At 28.2% G+C, this 23,643-nt stretch overlaps 1 protein-coding gene and 1 non-coding gene across 4 annotated transcripts; both read right to left on the bottom strand.

Moving 5' to 3' along the window:
- Positions 1-1,847: 1,847 nt before the first annotated feature.
- Positions 1,848-7,618, bottom strand: LOC137834514 (2-alkenal reductase (NADP(+)-dependent)-like). Of its 3 annotated transcripts, none has more exons than XM_068642544.1 (6): positions 7,308-7,618; positions 6,081-6,264; positions 5,835-5,968; positions 5,631-5,713; positions 4,226-4,352; positions 1,848-2,410 (listed from the first exon to the last, which is right to left on the bottom strand). In XM_068642544.1, the coding sequence occupies exons 1-6, from the start codon at positions 7,572-7,574 to the stop codon at positions 2,156-2,158; spliced, it is 1,050 nt and encodes a 349-aa protein (XP_068498645.1). In that variant the 5' UTR covers positions 7,575-7,618; the 3' UTR covers positions 1,848-2,155. The 3 variants fall into 3 exon arrangements, with proteins under 3 accessions (XP_068498645.1, XP_068498644.1, XP_068498646.1); XM_068642543.1 differs by having other exon boundaries at positions 1,849-2,410; positions 5,835-6,001; XM_068642545.1 differs by having other exon boundaries at positions 2,253-2,400; positions 5,835-6,001.
- A 7,210-nt stretch (positions 7,619-14,828) lies between these two features.
- TRNAN-GUU (transfer RNA asparagine (anticodon GUU)) lies at positions 14,829-14,902 on the bottom strand. Its single transcript has one exon. It is a non-coding gene; the product is annotated as a tRNA-Asn (tRNA).
- Positions 14,903-23,643: the final 8,741 nt, after the last annotated feature.

The following is a 23,643-nucleotide window of genomic DNA, read 5'->3' as shown; positions in this document are numbered from 1 at the left end:
GGGAGATTGGAATCCATTATGATGGTTATTTTTGTTGTTTGATATTTGCTATGAGTATAGGGAACTGTCACTACAAAACAAATCATTTTTAGCGACCACCAAATTCAATCGTTAAAATCATTATAATCGGTTGTTAAACATATTTGCGACCGAAATAGTCACCAAATAAAGATGAAAACCCTAGTCGCAAAGCCGTTAGCGACTGAATTATAAAGTGGTCACTAATTTGCAACCGAAATTTCGATGGCTAAATCGGTCGCAGGGAATTTGGTCACCAAAATTTAAAAACCAAATTATCCGGTTGCTAATTCGTCGCAGATATATTTAGTCACCAAAATTCGAAAACCAAATTAGCAACCGAAATTTCAGTGACTAAACCGGTCGCAGAAAATTTGGTCACCAAAATTCAAAACCCAAATTTCGGTGGTTAAATCGGTGGCTGAAATACAAAGTGATAGCGACCACCGTTTTCGATTGCTAAAAAGAAATCTTTTGGTGACTATTTCGGTGGCTAAATGGAGACTCCTATAGTGACAAATTTTATTTTGGTGGCTAAATAGCCACCAAATCAATTTCGGTGGCTATTTTTATGTGTATTATTAATACCTATTTAAAATGGTATTTTGACCATTTTATAAAAAAAATTCAAACATGCTTATAGATACTCAAAATTCAATCAAGCTAAATTGGTATGAACTTCAAATACATAATTTAAGAAGGAGTTGTACTCAAATTAAAGGTAAATCGTACTACACAACTAAAATTGTTGAAAACTAGTTAAAAGAGTCAAATCTATGATATAATTCAACATACAACTAATCTTCTTCTGAACTGTCATCTCTAATGTGGTCTCCTTTATGATGTCCACTAGTAGTAGGATCTGAAGAGCCTGATGCGGGATTATTCATTTGAATGTGTTGTAGGATGAGTTACATCTGCTCATCTTGTTTGCGCATGCATTCACTTTGCTCTTCATGAGTTTTCATCAATAGCTTCATCTTTTCTTCAAGTGTCCGCTCCTTGACACGTTTTGTCATAAGTTCATGGTAAAGGACTTTTACACCGTGTTTGTTTTTGGGAGTGACATTGTAGACGGATGAGAGGGTGTCACCCTGTTTAGTTCAGTGTATAGTTGAGGATGAGGGTGCGTGGACGGAGAAAGTGGAGCATTTATGGTTTCCTCACAAGAATGAAGAGAAAAGAGAGGACCCAAAGCAAAAAGTCACGTCATATAACATAAAATACCATTCTATCATTGTTTTTCTTCACTTTATACTTTATGTTACATCAATAGCCATGCCATGCACACAACAAGTGGAGCACGGTTACTCCATGCACAACGACATAATCGATTATCACTGAAAACAACACAGAACAAAATTGATTATGTTGTTAAAACAGTGAATAATCGATTATGTTGATGACATAATCGATTATCTGTAGTTTTTTTGGGAGTATAATCGATTATCTACTCTGTGTAAATATCAGCTTAATCGATTATGTTACAACATAATCGATTATGTTCAATTTGTAAATGAAGGCATAGTCGATTATGTCTCTAAAATCTTTGGATAATCGATTATGTGGTATTTTTAAGGTAGAGGATAGTTATATATATATATATATATATATATATATATATAATTTAAAGAATAATAAAATTATATAAATACATTAATTTAACTAACAAAATTAAAATAAATTAAAAAATAATATAATTATACTTAAATTTTATATTTTATTTATTTATTTATTTGAATTCTACATTATTTTATTCTTTTATTTATAACTGAAATTTTAAATTATTTTAATTAACTAAACTGTGCACAAAATTAATTATTATTTATTTCTTTTTTTATACACAAGGGTAAATTTGTAATCTTATCATTTACACAATTAAAAATAATTCAAATATCTTTACAACCATCAAATCACTCTCATGTTTCAATCAATTTTTCTCATACATCCGCTCTAAGATACTTTAATCCAAACACTCTCAACTTTCTTCACACTTTCTTCTCAAATCTTCACACTTTCACTCTTCCACATTCTCAATTTTCCACTTCCCAATCCAAACAAACCATTAATGTAAAAGAGTTGGGACATTCATGAAATGTCTCATTTATTTAAAGATGAAGCATATCTAGAAGAAACATTAAGCCTTAACTTGAATAAGTACTTTTCCAATATTAGAGGCAGAAAATAAGGAGTTCAAGCTATCGAGAAAGGTCTCAATCCCAGTGTTTATTTTAATCTTGGACTTAACCCTTCCTTCTTTTATGTGTACCTCCATCTCTTTTGCAAAGTCTCCGAAACGATTGAAATGCGTTTTCAGCAGAAAACCTTCCATTCTTACTTCCTTGCCCACCATATTCAAAAGATTTCTCACACCGTCTCTTTCTGTCCAAACCTTCACCAACAACCATATAATCAAACTCTATAAATATTCTTACACTCCAATATACTCGAACCTTTAACATGCAATTCACCAAGAAGATCTACCCAGTTAAAGACATAACACTGATACACTAAAAAAAATTATCAAATAAAAACAAATTTTTAGAGATCAAAATAATTAGTTGCAATAGTAACTAAATTAAAAACCATTTTAAAAATTAAAAAAAAAATGGTTCTAAATTAGTTTCTATTATTGTTAAATGGTTTTTAAATTAGTATTTAATTAGCAACTAAGATTTTTGCTACCAAAAACCTTGGTTGCTAATTAGATACTAATTTAGAAACCATTTAACAATAATAAAAACTAATTTAGAAACCAAAAATTTATTTAATCTCTAAAATATCTCTAATTTAGTCACTATAACAACTAATTATTATTTTTTTCTAAAATTAATTTCTATTTCATAATTTTCTTGTAGTAATATATTGATCTATAATAGCGAATTCAGCCAATTATATGTTGTGAGATTAAATATTTTTTTATCTCAATACTTTAAAAAAAAATTCACAGTTTAAATTTTAGAACTCTTACGTAGTAGATAAACTATTCGAATAAATCAATTATAAAAATTTGTTTATTAAAAAAAATATCATTTCAACAACTACAAATAGTCAAAAGTCTAAAATTTAAATAAAAACAAAAAAATAATTTTGTTATAATATATAATAAAAAATATATTTAATCCTATTTCGGACCCAGTTAACTTAGTCCGACACAATTCCAATGGTCTACAAAATTCTTTTGAAAAATTGCATATGATTCTTCAGTTTAAATAAGTGAGAATGGAAATTTGAACAACTAGACTTTTGCCGACGAAAAATATATTAAAAAGACTCCCTGTTTCCTGGTTCAACTTTTAAAATTTAAAATATACATTCATAAAATTAACCCGTCAGAAATTACTTATTTTAAAAGATAAAGTACACGGATTTACTATAAGAAGATGAAATAAAAATTAATTTTATAAATAAAAAATAATTAATTATTATATTAATTAAATTAAAATTATTTTAATAATTAATTTTTTATTTTTTTAAATTAATTTTTATTATTATTAAATAGTTTTTGAATTGATATATAATTAACTACTAACGACTTAATTATTAATTTTTTATATTTTAAATTTGAGAAAAAAATCTTGATAATTAATTAAATATTAAATTAAAAATTATTTAACAATAAAAAATAATTTCTAAAATAGTTTCTAATTTAATAAATATAATAATTAATTATTTTTTTTCTCTAATCATTATACATTTGAGTTATGATAAATACTTAAATAGGGATGTGAACTTCATCTTTTAAAAGTATACCTTCTTGATTTTAAAAAGTCACATCCAACAAACTACTGGTGAAGCTTTAAGCCAATAAATCCCGAAATAATGATTAAATCTTACTAGGATGAATCATAGATATTCTCTAATTATTTGCACTAGTAAAAAATATCTTTATTTTTAATTTATCTTTGTGAAAAATGAAACCTCAACAAAAATAAATAAAAATTAAGATCGTATTGTGATTTAAAAAGGAGATTTTGTTTTAATTTTAAGTGATTTTTCAATCTGTTAAAGTATTAAAAAAAATATCATTGAATACAAACTAATTTTAAAAATAAAAAATAATTAGTTTCTGAATGATATTTTTTTAATTGTATAACATAAATATAAAAGTAATCCACATTGGTATTCTGAATTCTTTCAAGACATTTGATTTGTTTAGCTATTCTCACGATTCAGTAACACACAAGACATTGTCGAATATTTTCACCTGGTTATATTGAGATATCATCCCACAAAGTGGTATCCTGGCATACTTGTTCACGTGATTCAGTACAGATTCAAGCATCTTCCCACCAACGTTGTCAAGGTAAAAATCAATACCATTAGGAAACAACCTGCAATTTTGCAAGTTGTCAACTGTAATCATTTTTCCTAACTTACAATTGAAACATGTCCTAATTGCTGCATGTTGCTGTGTGGTTTGCTTCATTCAGGTGTATGTAAAGAGCCAAAAATGCAGCTACTTTTAGAAATAATGTCAGGATATTCAAGAAATTTTGCACCATGTAAAACTGTTATCATGGTTTTCAGGGAGCAACAGTAGATATTCATATGCACAGTGGATTATGATCCCAAAACTGTGTTCAGTTTAGCCATAATATAGAAGCTACATAGAGAAAATTTCAAACAACTATGTAGAGAAGTCCCATCTCTTATGTGAATTTTTTAAGTTTTTTTATCAATAAAGAATTAATTAAAACTAACTTTCCAAACTTTCAACTCAAAAAATCCATCTAAATTCAAAAAATGAGTTGAATTCAAATGAAGCCTCCAAAATTAAAGAGGCAAAATAAAATAAAATGAACTTTTGAAGTGTGGCATGTAAATTTGTTGAATAATTTTGCTTACCTCAATTAATTTCTGAATAGGTTTCTGTTAGAAATTTCACTTAAGCCAATTAATTTCAAAGATAAATCTAACTCAATATACTTATTTTGATTGGAAAACTACCTCTGTACGAGAGATGAGACTACTACTAAAAGACTTTTATATATTTTTCATAAGATTTTCCCTAAAAAGATAACAAAAAATAGTATTAAATTGATTTTTCATTATACATAAATCACAATAAAAATTTAGAAAAATTAACTTAATTTTAACTTATTGAGAAATTACTTTAATATTTCTTCTCTTCCGAAAGCTCTTAGGAAGAATTTGGTCCAAAACAAACTTAAATTAAAGGTTTTGCAAATGATAAAGCTTACAGTAGGTGCAGGATTGGCAAATATAAGTTTACCAGTGATTTTTCTGGTTTTCATATAATAATTTTGCTGCAATAATTCTTGTGAGTAGAGAGGCTTTGGATGCATGATGAAATGTTGTGGGGTTTGGTCGATCAACAATATCATAAACACTACCTAACATCAAAAGAAAGCATCAAAGCACTAATCTCTGGCAGAAGGTGTGCTTAAGCTTTGTGCTGCTTGTTATATGCAACATTATATGCTTATTATTATGTGCTGATAAAAAAAAGAGTATGCTTATTATGCAAAGCATGAATTCTCGTAATATTTGGTAAGCAACTAGGGTACACCTTATATTAACTTCCTGTTTCAATAAAATTTGGCTTATTAAAAAAATATTGGTGGAAATTGGTGGAGAGGGTCCATTACTTGGTTAGAACGGCATCAAGGTCTGTTTCCTTGTTGTAGTTGAATCCATCATCATACCCAAACTCCTCTTTAATTAGCCTCAGCTGAGAAACCATTCATCATATTTCAAAACAGCAGTAATTAGGTTAGCCATGGAAGAATAATAAGAAAGGTATATGAGTTGACACCAACACTTTTACTTGATCAAGGATATAAAAGTGTTACTTTTTCATCAGATCCCGTGCTTCCGATGACCCTACAACCTCTGATCTTAGCCAATTGACCAGCGATCATTCCCACGCCACCAGAAGCTGCCGATATAAGAACATTTGAGCCAGGTTTGGGGTCTCCCACCACCTCTATCCCCAACCATGCAGCAAACCCAGGTATTCCTGCAATACAACTCCTTATATATATCACTAACGTAAAGTAGATAGAAAATGTGGAGAGATAGAAGGCAAATTGACCCACCAAGAGAGCTTAGATAATCCGGCAATGAAATCCCACTTGCAGGATCAATTTTTCCGAAAATCTCTCTGCTGGGAATGATGCAATACTCAGCAACAAGAAGACTTGCACTCATAATAAGATCTCCCTCTTTATATCTACTGTCATTTGATACTTTAACTCTTCCAATCCCAAATATTGTCACCACCTGAAGCATTCCCATGTTATAAATAAAATCCCATTTATTTGAACATTAAACTATTTCAAAATTTAAGATTGGTTAGTCTTCTACTGTCATTAACTGTTTTTTTATACATATTTTATAACAGTGTCTAAGATAATCATTATATTAGTCTCTAAAATTATCGGAATTAACAATTATAATTAACATAAACCGATTAATTTCTACATTTATTATTATTATTTAGTTTCTCTTTTCTTTAAATAATTTCACATGTATAAAATATTTAAGAATTAGGTGAAAATATTAGACCCGGCTGGACAGATTTGAATCCTGTTATTAACTCGATCCACCATAAATTTAGGTTAGACCAAAAGTGAAAATATTTTATAATAGATAAAAAAAAAACTCAATTCACCTTAAGATTGGGTTAATAAATCAATGCATCTAAGAAAATTAAAACTTTAATTTTTTATATGTAATATATTACGAAAACTTTTAAAATTTAGTATTGATGGACAAAAGCCATACTAAAATTACAAAACTTTTAATTTACAAGAGAAGTAATTTAGTTTGACATTTTTAATTCATTATAAATTATATATTTTATGAATTTTTTTAATTCTTGATAGTGAAATCTTAATTTTAATATATTATGTATTTTTTATAAAATACACAAAAGTGTAAAAAATATATTTTTAATTTTTATTTAAAAAATTTAGGTAGATAAACCCATTTAATATATTAATATATGGTAGATCAAGCCGGATTAATAGTTTTAAACTACATATTAACTATGTTGGATTCATAAAATAGAGAGTTGACCCATTATAGTTGGCATTAATATACAAAATAGTAAGTAACATTATCTTGATTTTTCATAATAGTTTTTTTAAAGAAAAACAACCTCATATTCTCTGTAACGAGCTCATCTGTTATCTAGTAAATGTGATGTGATTTTGACTTAATAATAGAGACAAACTACACTTTGAAAAAATAGTATGTTAAAATGTTTTTCAGAATTCATGGTTATTACCATGATTACATGTGTGTGTAGCATATGTGTATACCTGATTCAGCTGAAACTGAGGAAAATAAAGACCATCTAAGTTGCCAGTGAATCTGGAACGTAGATATGGATCTATGGAGAAAAGCAATGTTTCAATGGCAAGATGGCCATGGGGAATTGACTGAGGTGATAGTGAGAAACACACAGTTCGGAGTTTGAGATGATCGGTGGTTGGAACACCGTGTGGAGCATAAGATAGCAGATACCATTCTTTGCTTTCCACCATCCATGTTTCTTCTTCATCCTTGCTTTTCACCTCTTCTCCCATGCTTCTCAACTTTTCTGATAATTCTTTTGCCTTTCTGCATATCACAACACATGCTCCTTTTATAATGAACTATCACCAAATTTCTACGAACCCATAAATTGTTTCCATGACTTTTATATTTATTTAATATCTGCTCCTCTTATTTATTTATTTAATCAACAATAAAAAATAAAATTAATAGAAGTACTAGATACTCCAATTCATTAAAAAAAATCTTAATATACAATATAATTAAAATAATTTTAATCTCTTAATCCTCCAACAAAACCTAGAAGAAGAAAATTCCACAATTTAACCGCCCTCTTATTTCTTCATGGATTTTCTGCACCTCTTATTTTCTTTTCTTAAAATTATTTTAAAATATAAAGATCTGGTTGAATTATTACACGAACTCGTGTTATTTTTTGTACCTAAATAAATTTTTAGCATAAAAGTAAAGAGTTGTGTATAAATTGATATATAAACATATAGTTTACATAGGAAAAAAAATAAGAAATTTGTTGATTTTGGTGTTGTGCTTGTTTTTATCTATCTTTTTTAAAGAAAAAATCATAAATTTATTAAGTGGGTTTCCAGCTTCTATCATTCTTAATAATATCAACTTCAAGCAGTTGGGGTGTCAGCGAAATTAAAATGGAAAAGAAAATTACTTGATATTTCTTATTTGTATGTTTAATGACACCAACATTAAAATGGATTGTATTAGTTGAAAACAAAAGGCCTAAATAAATTTTTGAAACCATTTTCTTTCACATCAAAATCAAGATACATACATGTCAGGAGATAGAGGCGAAACTAGTCATAAACTTTCATTATTCAAATTCACATGGTACTAAACAAGGTTCAATTTATAAATTTTGATAGAATTTATTTTCGAAAGTTAATTTAGTATAACTTAGTATTTATTTTTTATTTTAATAAAAACACACTTACTCGAGAAATGTTAATATTTAATTCTCAATATATAAGATGACTACCATTTAAGTAATTTCAATTTTTAAAATATATATATTCTCAATAATATTTTACTAAATAACACATGTACAAAAACAATAAATATATATATATATTAATCTTTCAATACGCTAACTTATTTTTATTAACATTTGACTCTATTTTAAGTTTGGAAAATACTTATGATCAGCAGAATAGATTAACTTTATTGTGGATCTAAAAAACTAAAAACCTTATTGTTAATTGGGTAAGGCTTTTGCTTCCCGCACCCATCATTATTAACTAAACTCCACTTTTAATAAGAAGACTAAAATACCTTTTCTCACTACACTATATCGTTGTTGTCACCACTACTACTGTTTGTTATCGTGATCATAAAAGAAGAATAGAGGAAAAACGTTGTAAAGAAATACAAAGGAAAAGAAAACGTGTTGCGAAAAAAACTCTTTCGATAACACATTTCATGCGTCTCTATGAAAACAATGCAAATCTTTCATGATTTCCAAAAATCCTACTGTGAAAATTTCATTCCAGAAGTTCTGAAAATACTGTTTTGTAAAATTTCCAAAGCAGTATTCCAAAAGTAAGTTTAAAGAAGAGTAAAATATCATTTTAAAAATAATGAGGGTGTGTCAAGAAATTGTAGGGTGCAGGAAGAAAAAACTTAGGATAAAATAGTCCCTCTTAGAAATTGGACCCATTGATCAAAAACGGAGAAAGATGCAAATTTGCGGCCCTAGTAATTTGACCCAAAACTATATTTTGAAATGTTTATTCATTCAGTAATTTTCAGGCTTTTGCTTTCTGCATCCAGTACATTTGAACAAACACCCTATTATTGAGGTGAAATGATAATAATTATTTTTGTTCTTACACCCTTGCATATTTAGTCTTACACTTTACGATAGAGGAATTAAATATAGTAGAGACATTAGCATCAAATACACTCTCATCAATTAAAAATAAATTTAAACTTAACTTATTCTTACAAAATTTAGTTTGTAAGAATGATTTAACTCATTTATATATTATAAATTAATTTAATATTGTAAAAAGAAACTCCCAATTTCAATATTTATTTTATTCGTGAACTTAACATTCCTCTCTTTTAGGTATCTTTTCATATCTTTAGCAAAATTCACAAAACGATTCAAGCATAAACCCCTCCATCCTCTCCTTCTTCCCACCAAATTCAAAAGGTTCCTCACCCCTTCTCTTTCACTCCAAACATCAACTATTAGTAATTCAATAACACAAAAGTTCATATGAGATCTATTTTTGAGTTAAACTAAAGAAGTCAACTTGAATAAATATATATATATATATATATATATATTATTATAGTGTGAGAATTTATTAAGGTCTAATAAATTCAACAAACTCTTTAGAATAGATTTTAAATGACTAATTAAAATCAATCTATAAAATAACTATTACACCGACTTATAAAATATTTATATACTTAATTATTTATTTTTATAATATATATTTTAGCTTGTTTTGGAGTTTTTTTTAAGCTTAAGTGTTTAGCATAATATAAACTCTAATATAATGAATATTTTATTGTCCAAATCACATTATTGTCATCCCGCAAAGTGGTATCCTTGCATATTTGTTGACATGGTAAGGGAAAATCTTCAAAAATAATTTGGAGACAAATTAAATAATTGAAAGAAATTTGGAATATCACTTTATTAATTGTTTTGAGATAAACACCATGTTAATCTTGATAGAGGACTAATTGAAAGCAAAGAGAAGTTCTGAGAAACTAGTCTGGTGAGAAATTAAATTTTTTAAGTAGTAATTTGATGACAAAAATCTTGTTTTGGTACACTCGAGGAAAAAATCATTGAAAACTTTAGTGGTGAAAAAGAATACTAAAGGATTAATTTAATGACAATTAAAAAAACAATATGAATTTGAAGAATCAAATTGAGAGCACCTAAGAAACCAACCATTGAGCTGAGTTCACCATCATCTAGTTGACCCATTCAATTCTAGTTAACCCAATCAATTCTTGATTTTAATTTAATAAATTTAATTTATAAAAGATAATGAATAAATATGAAAGTGATAAATAATATAGAGTGTGAACATAATAGTTAATTTAGGGTTTAAATTTCTAATTTTTATAAGATTATAAAATAAATTATCTTTTGGATAAATAGACGGCCCAAAATGGAGTTAAATATAATAACAGTAATAAAAGTAACTAGTATTTTAGTTTGTATATTGTACAGTATAAATATTAGTTTTATTAAAAGTAATACTGTATGTAAACTAATCAGAAATTATGGTAATTATAACTTTGAAGCTAATTAGTAGAAAAGTAACAAAACTATCATTGAATTTTTGTAATCTGATAACAGTGTTAAAATTTGCTACAGTTTCATAAATATTTTCCCTTTTTACAAACTTTTTTTTTAAATATAATTTCTAAATAATCTAATTTTCTTTATGACATCACTCTTCTTAAAATCATTGTTTTAATTTTCTTGAAATTAATTGTTATCACAATTATAGCCCAAACACTTTCAATTCAAAGAGAGCATGGCCAACTAACTAGCCCGATCTGGTGACACTACTAAGAATGCTTCTTTCTGCACCTCCATGTATTCTTATCTGACTTCCATAAATATTTGGTATTCCAAAAATGTATATCTCTAATATTCAGGATTATGTAATTTGGAAGTCTTTTTCCAAAGTTGTAATTAGCTTTCGGATTATATAATCTAGAAGCCTTTTTTTAGATGCATGATTAATTTTCGGATTACATAATCCAAAAGTTTTTTCCAATGAGATTAGATTTCGGATTATGTAATCCATAAGCTTTTTTTCAAATACATATCCAGATTATATAATCCGGAAGCTACTATCAAATTCAAACTTTCAAAATATATAATTTAGAATATTATTTTTTTAAAATATATTTTGAATTACATAAATAACTATTTCCGAATTTAAGATTAACTTTCAAAATTATGTAATTCGAAATAGGAAGCTGACATACAAAGAATAAAAAATAAATTTTTTTTAATGGCAGTGACAAAAGAACAATATGGAGGTCCAAGAAGAAACATCCACTACTAAAATAGGCCTGTCCAGGAAAGTAGGCGTAGTATAAAAAAATTCAAAGGAAAAAAAACAATAACCTTTAAAAATCCAACCATTAATGATTAATTATAACATAAAATAGGAAAGAAAAAAAAAGTATAAGATAACATTTTATTTGATTTTCTTTTTAAGGTGGAAAGATCACGTGAAAAAAAAAATCAAAACCGACCAAACAAAAGAATGTTTATAATATTTAATACTAGGAATTATTTTTGCAATTCCTTTTTTATATATACATTTTTTACCATTTTCATTTTTATTATTATATTTATTAACAATTTTTTAGTTCTACTATTTGTAATAAAGTATTCTTAATAAGTAATCATGATAAAAGACAGAAAGTGTTTTTATCATATAATTTTGATGATAAATAGGAAGTAAATTATTTTTATATAATTTATTATAATTTTATTGATAACTATTGTTTAATAATTATTATTATTCTTAAGTCTGTTAAGAAAACAGGTCAATTATTATGTTTAAAATATTATTACTTTAAAATTAGAAATACTATCATAGTTTTATTCTTAGAGGGATTAAAAAAAATGTATTTAAATTATTCTTATTTTAAATTTTAAATGGTATAAGATTATTAAATATACTTTTATATATATATATATTTAAAACTAAATTGAGGAGAAATTACAAGAGATTTCAAAAAAATGTTATTTCATTTTTTTTTCGTTTCTGTACTTTTCCGCAAACAAGAAGGAAAAATTAATAACGCTTTGAAAAACTTTTTTGTAATTGTCCCGTTGGATAACATTATTTACAAAAGTAATAAATTGTTGTTCCATGCTGGTCTCAAGACTTTCACGTTCAAATTAGGAGATTTAGAATATAATAACGTGGCTCTTTATTTATTGGAAATTGTTTTCTTCAAAAGGAATTTATAAGACAAGGTTGATTTTTATTTGTGTGTATTGAGCTATTAATGATAACAGAGGTCAATGTATTTATGAAAGATTTTTCGATGTTCATGTTAAAGTCAATATGTTATGAAAAAAATATTAAGTATAGTAAACGTGTCTTCAAAATGCTTAGACGTCTTAAGCAAGACTTTTAAAAGAAGTAAAATATTTTTTTATTTTTTACTTTTATTTTAATTTACTTTACTAACATTTTTTATTTTATCATTTTGTATAAAAAAAAATTATTGTTTCAAAAGACTCTATATTAAAGGTTTTGTCATATACAATAATTTGAATCTCATTCACATGGACATAACAATTCTCATATTCATGACTTTCTTGAATGTCTTATCTCTAAGACATAAAATTGTGGTGTTTTTAACTATATTGACCATTTCAGTCTTCTCCTTTTGAGGTAAATGTGTTGACATGTTTGTCTTATTTTTAATTGCATTAGCACATCCTTGTTGTATATAGATAACTTCCATCTTGATCCTCTATAATTCAAAGTTTTTCTCATCAAGAAAATGTATCAATTTCAAACTTGGTACATTGCTCTTCTTGACTTTCTTTCTCCTGTTTTCATAGACGACATCAATTGTTGGATTCTTCGTACGGATATACTAGAGAGAATCATTGTGTAAATGGGGAGATTCAGAATTAGTGATTAACTAGTTAATTCATATGTACCAGTCGGCACCGGACGAGTCATGTCACTGGACCTCGGTGACCAACCGACCAATTGAAGACACATTTAAAGCAGCTACAATAAATAACAGTTAAGGTAGTTGCAAGAACTCCCTGAAAACACGGGACACATCCCACCAAATTCAGATAACACTGATATATGATATATTTAACCCATTACAATAGATGCTTATGATTAAACACTATAAAAAAATCTTCTTCAGTATACTGAGTACTTACTTGATTGTCGGAGTATCTTTCTTTTTCAAATCAACCTCAATCGAGCAGTAGCAATTAAGGAAGGAGACTTAGAGTGAAGAGTAAGAGAGCGACTAAACAATCGACACATTAGTAATTGTACAACCAATTTCAAGTACTATCTAGGCTTACTTTGTTTATACAAGTACATCATATAAGTCTTGACTCCACGTTAGATCTATTCGTCTTACATATTATTCATCTCACTTATCTCCATCCACTCAATGTGAGGCTCTCAAGTCCACACTTAACTTCTTCACAATATAAGTTCAAATTAAACTAAATATTACAAAAACTATAAATAAAAATTATAATAATAAAGTCTTTATTGTGGGAACTAAAATATAAATAAAAATATAAAATAGAGTTGAGACAACAAGTATTTATTAAGAGAATTCTAATACACTAGAAAGAAAAAAAAAGGAAATAGATAAAAAAAGATATAAAGTATAATGAAGGATGGATAACTCCTACAAAGAAGAACAAAATCAAAAGGAAAAGAGAATGAAGAGGTAACTTTTGCATAAAGTAATCTCATTGACACAATGTCCAAAGACAAATGTAATGTGATTTGGGAGGAAGGTGAAATGTGATACAATACAATGACCATATACTAGAGATAAAATGAGATTAATAAAAATATTATATTGTGTGATGTGGTGTTGTACTTTGAAACATGGTTCATATGGTGATGCTCTACTACTTTGTAAAAGTAAAAGTCCTATTGTGACACATTCAAAAAATGAAAAATGTCAAATAAAATTAATCATATCATTTTATGTAAAAGGTGAAATTTCAGTTAAACTCGTTTATTCTTATTCAAACTCTTGAATCTACGAGAATTTATGTTGAACTTAACTTATGATCGATAAGTCATATTTATAAGTTTACCTATAATTTTTAATTATGTTTAAATATATACAAATGATTATGAAAAATTATCAAAATCAAATTTATTTTACTTATTTTTCAAATTGTCCTCATTTATTAATTTACATGATTAATTATGTAGAAATAAATATAAAAATATTATGTACTTAACATAATTAATTACATGATACAAAAAAACCATCTTGACTAAATAAATCTTTTTATCTTATAATACAATACATGTAAAGGTATTTTGGATATAAAAAAACAAACAATTATCATCCTTTATTCTTCTTTCAAATTAATCATTCAAATAAAACTTTTTGACTCCCTCATTGTTCATCATCATCATCAACCCATTCAAAATGGTACAAACCAAAATATTTTAAAATGAAAGAAAAGAAAAGAAAACAAAATACCAAAATATTTTAAAATGAAAGAAAAGAAAAGAAAACAAAATCGCTAGAAGGAGGGCTTGAACCTCCGACCTTGTGGTTAACAGCCACACGCTCTAACCAACTGAGCTATTCCAGCTTTTGTTATTATTCGACGTTTTATTAATATATTGCCATTTTACATACATTTTTATTGAATTATGGAATACGGTTAATAAATTAAGTTAATGTAAAGAAATGTATATTATTTTCAAACTAATATATATGGCTTATAAAACAATTCTACCTACAAACGTAAATTAACATAAAAGTACATATTCATATATTTTATATATAATTTTTATTTTAAAAACAATGTCTTTTTGAATAATTATAATTTTATATATATTTGTAACCCTTACTCTTGGTTAAGTTATGATTTCTATGTAAAAGATACAGCTTAGAAAAAGATAAGCTAAACTATATTTTTTTTTCTTATTTTAGGAATATAGTCTTATAAATATTGCAAGAGTGTGTTATTAATTTTAATATTTTAATTACGACTCAAATATCGTAAATATAAAATTTTATTTCTTTAAATTTCAATTATACCAATTGAATAGCCTAAATTTAACAATAATATATGTATTTGTATAGGTAAAAGGGTCTAGATAGTACATGTGACTGGACGTATAATAGTTGACGTGTCGATAATCTTTAATTTGTTTCCTTCAAGACTCCTTCCTTAAATGCTTACGCTCAGTCGAGGGTGACCTGCAAGACACTCCGACGCTCAAGTAAATATTTTTGTCAAAAATGTATTATGGTAAATGGTAAAAACGTACCTTACTCCTCTACAGACGACTCTACTTATAACATTGGTTTATGGGTCATGACCCTGCTAGGTCGTACATCAATTATTATCTGACATGCACCATGATCTCTTATCACTTGGGATGTACATCTTTTAGTTAATCTGTTTTAGTTGGTTTGTCGAAAATATTCTCGTAGATTTCAGGATATAAATTAAGACTCATTTAACACTGTTGTAACTATTGTTACCATTATTTATTACATGTCTTAAGATGTTCTTTAACTCGTGCAATCAATCAATTATCGAAGTTGAGACTGACTCATTACAATATATATTTTATTTTATATTTCATTCATGTTAACTATATTTATTTATGTTAGTGTATCAAATAATAAACTAAAATAACATGATTTTTATATTTGGAATCAGTTGTACAATTGAAACTCAGGCATTTATAATATTTAATATAAACTTTTAAAAAATAAAAATAATTAATTATTATATTAATTAAATTTGAATTAGTTATTAATTAGTTTAGATTTTAAAATTAGAAGTTACACTTTAATTTTTAATTAAATAATTAAAAAATAAGGTTTAGATATTAATAATATTTTAATTTATAAAATAATATTTAATATAAAAATTAATTATTTTTATTTTTAAAATTAATTTTTATTTAATAATTATTTTAGTGTAAAACGTAATGCATATCATTGAAGTTTGTGACGGACTTGCTATACTTCAGATATTAAAATGTAGTTAAATCAATTTTTTTACAAAAGCAAGAAGATAACTTTTTTTAACCCTCATGAAAAAAAATAAAGTAAAATTGTATCGAAATATAACACTACGAAGAAAATAATAAACCACGGGTTATAAAATTATAAGCTAATTAAAGCAATCAGGGTAGGAATAAACTAATACAAATACTCTCTAAATCACTTTGTTTAAATTAAAATAAATTTAGTGAAGTATATATCAATTTTGAAAAGGGTGAATATAATTTTATAAGTAAAAAAAATTACGCAATTTAAATATCTTTCAAAAGAAAAGAGTTTATAAAAATTCAATTTTAGAAAGAGTAATAAATTATAAAATCCAACATTTTAGCTGAACGCATGATATTTTTGAATTGAGATAAATATGAAAAATTTAATTAATATCATATAAAATAATTAAAATATTCTTATATTAAAAAATAAATTGAATTAAATATTAAAAATATTTTAATATTTATCATCCGCATTTTAAATCGTAATTATGTAACAGGTAAAATATTTGTTTCTAAACTAACTATCAATTATTTGATACCGTAAATATGTGTAATAATAATTTAAAAAAAAACATTTTAAATTTTATAAATATACAATAATTACCAAAACAAAAATTATATAAATAAATGCATAAAGAAAATCAATGATATAAAACACCTTTAAAAAAATAGTTATATATATATATATATAAATAATGTCTTCCTCATTCAGCTATGCTTGTCTTCCAATCATATTATTTGTTGAATGTCAAATCGTCTTTTGAGCCTTTTTCACACTATTTTAGAAGAGGAAATGAAAGGAAGTAGACCCACATCTTTTACTTTATTTCTTAATAAATCTACTCATTTTGATCCATTGTAGATTTTGTCTTGCGGATATTTGTGGACCCAGACATTTTTCCATCCTTAAACTTGGTTCTTGAGTTTCTAAAATTAGTTTTTTTTTTTTAGTTTTTAATATGTCATTTAATTGTTTAGACAAAAATATCAAATCTATGTAAATTAATTACTCATTTACATATACAATTGACCTTCATATATATCATTCTTAAAATATATTAACATTTTTTATTATCAATTGGTACTAAATGGTATATTGAATAACATTTATTACTCATAAATATATCCGAACTAACTTGAGTGTTGGACTACTTTTTGTAGGTATGCTCCTACCCTCTCGGATCCAAGACATACAAGTGTAACCTTTCGAATAAGTAATAATGTTTATTTTCACCTTTATTTTAGTCAATTTTTGTATTAACATAATCAAACCTTCTTCAATAGTTGACTTACTTAGTCCCACTTTTGATATCTTTTCGTAAGTAATTGGATTTTGATTACTATCACCTAATTATACCACTAATCCCCATTATTTTTGTCTAACAATTGAACAACTCGTGTGGAAGAGAAAATGAAAGGTCAAAGGTTTAATTTTCAAAAGATCACCTACATTGAGCGCATCACATTACTCGAGTTGGGCACCATGGAGTCAGAGAGGAAAATTGGTCCCAGGTTAAGAGAGGCTAAGCACAAAGAGATTTGCATTGAGCGTCATCCTCCACTGATGCTCCACACCAAAAATCACTTCACTTGAGCTGAGCGCCAGTAGGATAGAGAGCTACGAGTTGTGATTTTGCCTAGCGAAATTTGCATTGAGCGCCAACTTGATTGAGAGCATCTTCTAGTGGTTGCACCCAATGTGTAATGTCCTGCATTGGGTGTGACTTTGCTAACATGACACCTAAGGGTTATTTCTTTATTCTTCTGCGAGGGAAGTGCGGTTTTGGGGGTTTGGAGAATAAAAAAGGCATTTTTGAAGACCTGGATTGCTGTTAGGGTTCCTTTGGAGATCTCCTCTCTTCTCTTTAGTTTCCATTTCTCCTCCATAGTTTATCTTTGCTTTTTGGACTCTTAATGACAATGAAAAGCTAAACACATGTTGTTGGGATTAGATGTAACCAACCAAACTCTTATGTAATTGGTATTATTTATATTGATATATGTCTTTCCATTCAATGTTAATATTTTGTTTCTATGCTTAATGCTTCTTGTGGTTTGATAATCAATAACTTGATATTTGGTTCATTGGGTATTAACTAAATCAAAATACCTAATGAAACTTGTGTCTAGGAATGAAACTTGACCCATTAGTTGTCTTAAACCCTTGCATGAAAACAAATTTGCTTATTAAGTACTTAAGGAATTGACCTTTTAATAGAGAACTTAGGCTCATCCTACTAAGGAATTAAGGTTTGAGTATACTTGTGGGTTGACTTTAACATTAAATTAGAAAGAAGTTGAGTGGTTAGATGCATGAGAGTGAGGTTTGGTGAAGTTTAACCCTAACAATAACATACCATATAATTTCTAATCTATTCCTCATTCTAAGTGTTTGATAAAATCCCAAAAAGAGTTTTAACTATATTTGTATAGTTTTAATTTCTTGCGCATCAACATAATTAATGAAAATATTTTGTTGTCTAATTTAGTTATCAATTGCAATTATTGCCCTGTATTGCAAAAGTCCTCTGGGGGAATGATAATTACTTACTACTTGCTATTGTGCTATTGGTATACTTGCCATCCTACTCAGATTGGTGTCTCGAATCACTAATATGTATGAGATCTATTAAGAATAATAAAGGATAAAGGTTTATAAGTTGAGAGGGAGGGTAGGGAGACAATGGTTCTTTAAGGTTTAGGAGGGGCAATCATCTTTTTTTTTGGGTCTTAGGGTGTGGAGGAAGTTGCTTTGCTTAGGAAGCCTAATGCTCATTGTTCCATGTATACGGGTTGAGGTATCTCTTAAATACCTCTATTATATATTATTTTTTTGCTAATAAAAAAAATAAAAATTGAACGAATCGTGCTAAAACAATATCATCACAATAGCAACACCTACATCCCCTCGAACTCAAGTCGTACAATATAACCTTTCGAAGTAGTTCATCACAAAATTAACACAACAACGACAATCAAGGAAGAAACTTACTAAGCCTGAGTAAGAACATTATTCATTCTTTTGATTCTCATTTTGTTGTCTCATTTGTCATGATTGTTATTGTACCGACCAGTCCTCGGACGTTGTTGACCACTAGTAATGATGGAGCCACGTAAGTCGGGTCCCACGAGCGGCGTGGGCCAGTGTCTCGCAAGGCACGTGAACCAAGGAGCCAAAGAAGTGGTCATGCGATGATCACCAGGATGTACTGATGTGTCCTCGGTAGTATAGTGAGGACGATGAGAGATCGAACATCGGTGACTCAAATAGTAGAACTGGGCCATAAAAGGTGGACCCCAGACCACACACACCAATTATCAGTTAGGGAGAAGCCTAGGTCACGAGGGTCCATGCGTGTGGTGTGGATGACGCGTTCAGGCATAACACAAGTAAAGAGCCATTGGAAAAGATACGACCTGTGAGGGTCACGTTCCAGGGGTGAGTTGCATGCATGGCACGTGAACAACTAGGGCGCTCCCAGGATGGATGACCCCAGAGATCAGGTGCACGAGGAAACATCCAGGTGGTCATCCCATCAGAGGTTGCACTCCAGTTAGGAAACCCCACACACTAGGTTGACCTAAGAGTGGGTAACGACGACGCGGCAGAAAGCCTATTTTGGGAAACTGGAAACAGTGAAAACCCTAGGCTATATAAAGGGAAGTAACAAACTTAGTAAGGTACGCTATTCATTTTGCGTCGCTTAACACACAGTTACACAAAGCTTTAGGCATAAGAGTTTTGGTGTTTCCTAGCCCTAAGACTGACTTGAGCGTTGGAATGCAAACGACATCTAGGACGCCTTTTGTCCTTGTGATTTTAGGTATTGGATCTAGAGATAGGCACGAACGAGGACACTGAGAATCGGGCGTGGAAATATCGTGAGACGTACGAAAGCACTCGAGTCAACTTTTAATGATCATTATTTCAATTATTTTGTCTTTCTTTTGTTTTTTTTATCAACAAAAAATTAATTAAATAAAATGAAGCATTTTAGGGATGTTCTAACTCATTTATATAAAATAAAATAAAAGACTAGACGCCTCCATTTCAATAGATTCCAACTCACACCTAGTCTATTTTACATTCCAAAAACAAGGTATTTCAAAACCTCCATACATCCAAAGAACAAAATGATCTCTTCCTATATGCATTATTTTCCTGTCCAATGTCTCAAACAGAATAACAATTACAAAAAATGATACAACAAACAACTAGCAAGGTTTGCACCAGTAAGCATCTCCCTTGCTCAATCTATTTCTTCCAGCAATGGAGTTATATATGCAAAATCAGAAAAAGACTCTGAAAATAATGCATATAGGAAGAGAATAGCACTATTCCTGCTAATCAATTTGTTCCCTTTATTGTTATTACTCTTTAACAAATAATAACATTGAAATTGAACCTAAAATTTTAGTTTTGAGTCTAATAAAATTTTATATATAAAATAATATTAGATATGTTACAATTGAAATTAAATTTCCAAGCAAATTTCAAAAAAATTAAACCCTTACAACTTCAATTTTTTTTTACCAAAATTAATCAGTGAATACAATATTGTAGATTGGAATACAATATTGTAGATTGGGACTTAAATCTTAGAGTATTGAGTGGTGAAGTAAACATGTAGAGATTTAGGATATACCATATCCAATTTTAACTTATGAGTATATGTTTTTTTAATACAATTCTTTACTAATAAAAATACTATATGTTTTTTTCTTTTCTTTTTATAATATTTAGAGGGGACATGGGAGAGACATAGAGTTAATAATATAGTACTTTGGTGAGTCACGACATTCTCTCTATATAAATAAAACTAAAATAATGATATTTTGACTTCTTATTACCATTTTGCATACCTACTATATACAATTATATATGTTATTATTTTATTTATACTTATTACTATTATTTAAATATAATATTTTCTATTATTTAAAAGAGTTGTTCGGCAATTGTTACGAAAAGGAGCTATTACAAACAAATCAATTTTCTATAACTAATAAATGTAGGAACTAGATTATACCTAATTGCTTGTATGAATTTGTTATGAATATAACATTACTGCAAATTCATCATTTTTTCTATAAATTAACTCTTATTCATAAATTTCCAAAAATCATATTTGTGTTCTGTATATCCCATTTAAGAGTAGAAAGAGAACTAACTACAAGAACTTTTTTTTTTCTCACCAAATAATAAAATAAATAAAATGTTTTATTTATTATTAAAAAAATCTGTCCTCACAAAACTTAACATCACTACACCCTATAAAAAATAGTTTAAATATTGGATTCTCAGTCTATTACATGTTAATGTCTTACCATATCCCTTCAAATTCAAATTGTGCTGATAACAAAATTAAAAAGACATTATTTTCGCAACACAAATGAGCAATGAATACCTTCGAAGAATAGCTACAAGAACTTAAAATGATTAAACATGAGCCATATATATACGAGATATGTTTAACTTAAGAAATTTGTTCTCTAGCATTATTTTCACTTTTTAATTATAACGCTCTTAACTTATATTTTATATTTCTTTCTTATATTAACGGTTGGTATGAAATCATGACCAATTGAGTTGGATTGACTAAATATCATGTTTAATGGATGAACTTAATCATCGTGTTCCTTTTATATTTCTATTTAAAAAGATCATTATACTTATAATTGGTATGCAATAGACAAAATAAAAACCTAATAGTTGCCTACGTGGATGTAAGTTGCAGTTGATGACCGAAATCTTGTATTGTTTATTTTCTGCAATTGATTTGTGATTATTTTGTGTTTTTTTCCCATAATTAACTTGATTTGCAAACTTTCAATAAGAGAAAACAAAATGATAAAAAAAATCAAACTTTTAACAACCAAACGTAGTGAAAAAACAAAAAAGAAAATGAAAAGACAGAAGTGATGTAATACGTTTTCTCTAAACGCTAATATTGACTCTAATGTATATTGTGCAAGGTATAATAGAAACGTGTCACTTGTTGGGCCATGGAGAAGAGTGAGACATAGTAGCTGGGAAGCAACTTTGAAAGAAGCTGGCGCTGAATATTTCCATTCAAACCTTCACAGCTTCTTTCCAAATTCAACTCCAACACTGTGCCAAGTGTAGGGTAACTTTTCGTTTGGTCATGCCTCCAAAATCCTACACCTTACACCTCATCCTAGTCCTTTGCAGCACTCCTTATAACACTTCTCTTTCTTACCCCATTATTTCCCTCTCTAAACCTGTTACGTCACTTTTTCAAATTCATTTCATAATAATCATAACACTTCATTTCCTCTCAAACACAGATTATATCACTGTATTTTCTATGCTCTGTCACTGAGTAGACCTGTGGGGTCTTCTAGTTCTGTGGCTTATTTGCTTCACACTATTTCCAAAAATCCCAACGTGTTTCAACGAGATCTCTATAAAAACCTGCAGAACATACCAGTGTCGCAAGCAAGCACCAACACAACCACAGTATCTAGCCAGCAGAGGTAAAGAGGTGAGATTTGAGACCCCTTTTGAGGCAACAAATGGCTCACTGCATCTCAACAACAATTGAGAAAAGTCACCAACGTTCTAGCTTTGGAAGGAGATTCTCCGCCACGTTGAAAGAATACAGAGGCAGGTTCTACATCCTCAAAAGATGCCTAGTCATGTTACTGTGCTGGCATGAATATGAATAATGCCAAACATTTGTTCTACTTCCTAGAAAAAAATAAACTATTTAGTATCTCTACATATATATATATATATATATATATATATATATATATATATTCTGTTAGCTGGTTTAGTTTAGTATATATATATATAGTAGCAGTAATATAACGTAATTAAGGTGTATTTTTTCTTTGATAAAAGAGTTCAAAGTCTGGTTTTACCATGAACCAGTTTACTCATTGATTGTATTAACTAAATTGTTAAAAAGTGTTATATCATGACCAGTTTCTTCATATTCACGTGGTGTATGCATGGTAGTTCGCAGCACTATTTAATGGCGTTGTGTTGTTTAGTCGTTCTCAAATGCAGTGCCTACCTACTATATAATATATTTTTATGAACATATATATCCATTGCTCATGTCACATGGTTATCAAGCTTAGAGGTCCATTGAGTATTTTTTAGTTGCCATAACTATATGCCGGATTCGGTGATGTGAATGAAAGAAAGTGGAACCCAAGTCTTTATGGTTATAGTTTTGTTTTAATTGCACCCTGGTTTTTCCTTCTGCTTGTAACAATATATAGTGCCATTCTGCATATATAACCAGGCAAATTTATTGGAACTCACCCGACATATCCACCATCG

Source organism: Phaseolus vulgaris, chromosome 5, assembly GCF_000499845.2.
Source record: "Phaseolus vulgaris cultivar G19833 chromosome 5, P. vulgaris v2.0, whole genome shotgun sequence".
Taxonomy (NCBI): domain Eukaryota; kingdom Viridiplantae; phylum Streptophyta; class Magnoliopsida; order Fabales; family Fabaceae; genus Phaseolus; species Phaseolus vulgaris.
This window is presented reverse-complemented; position numbering and strand designations above follow the sequence as displayed.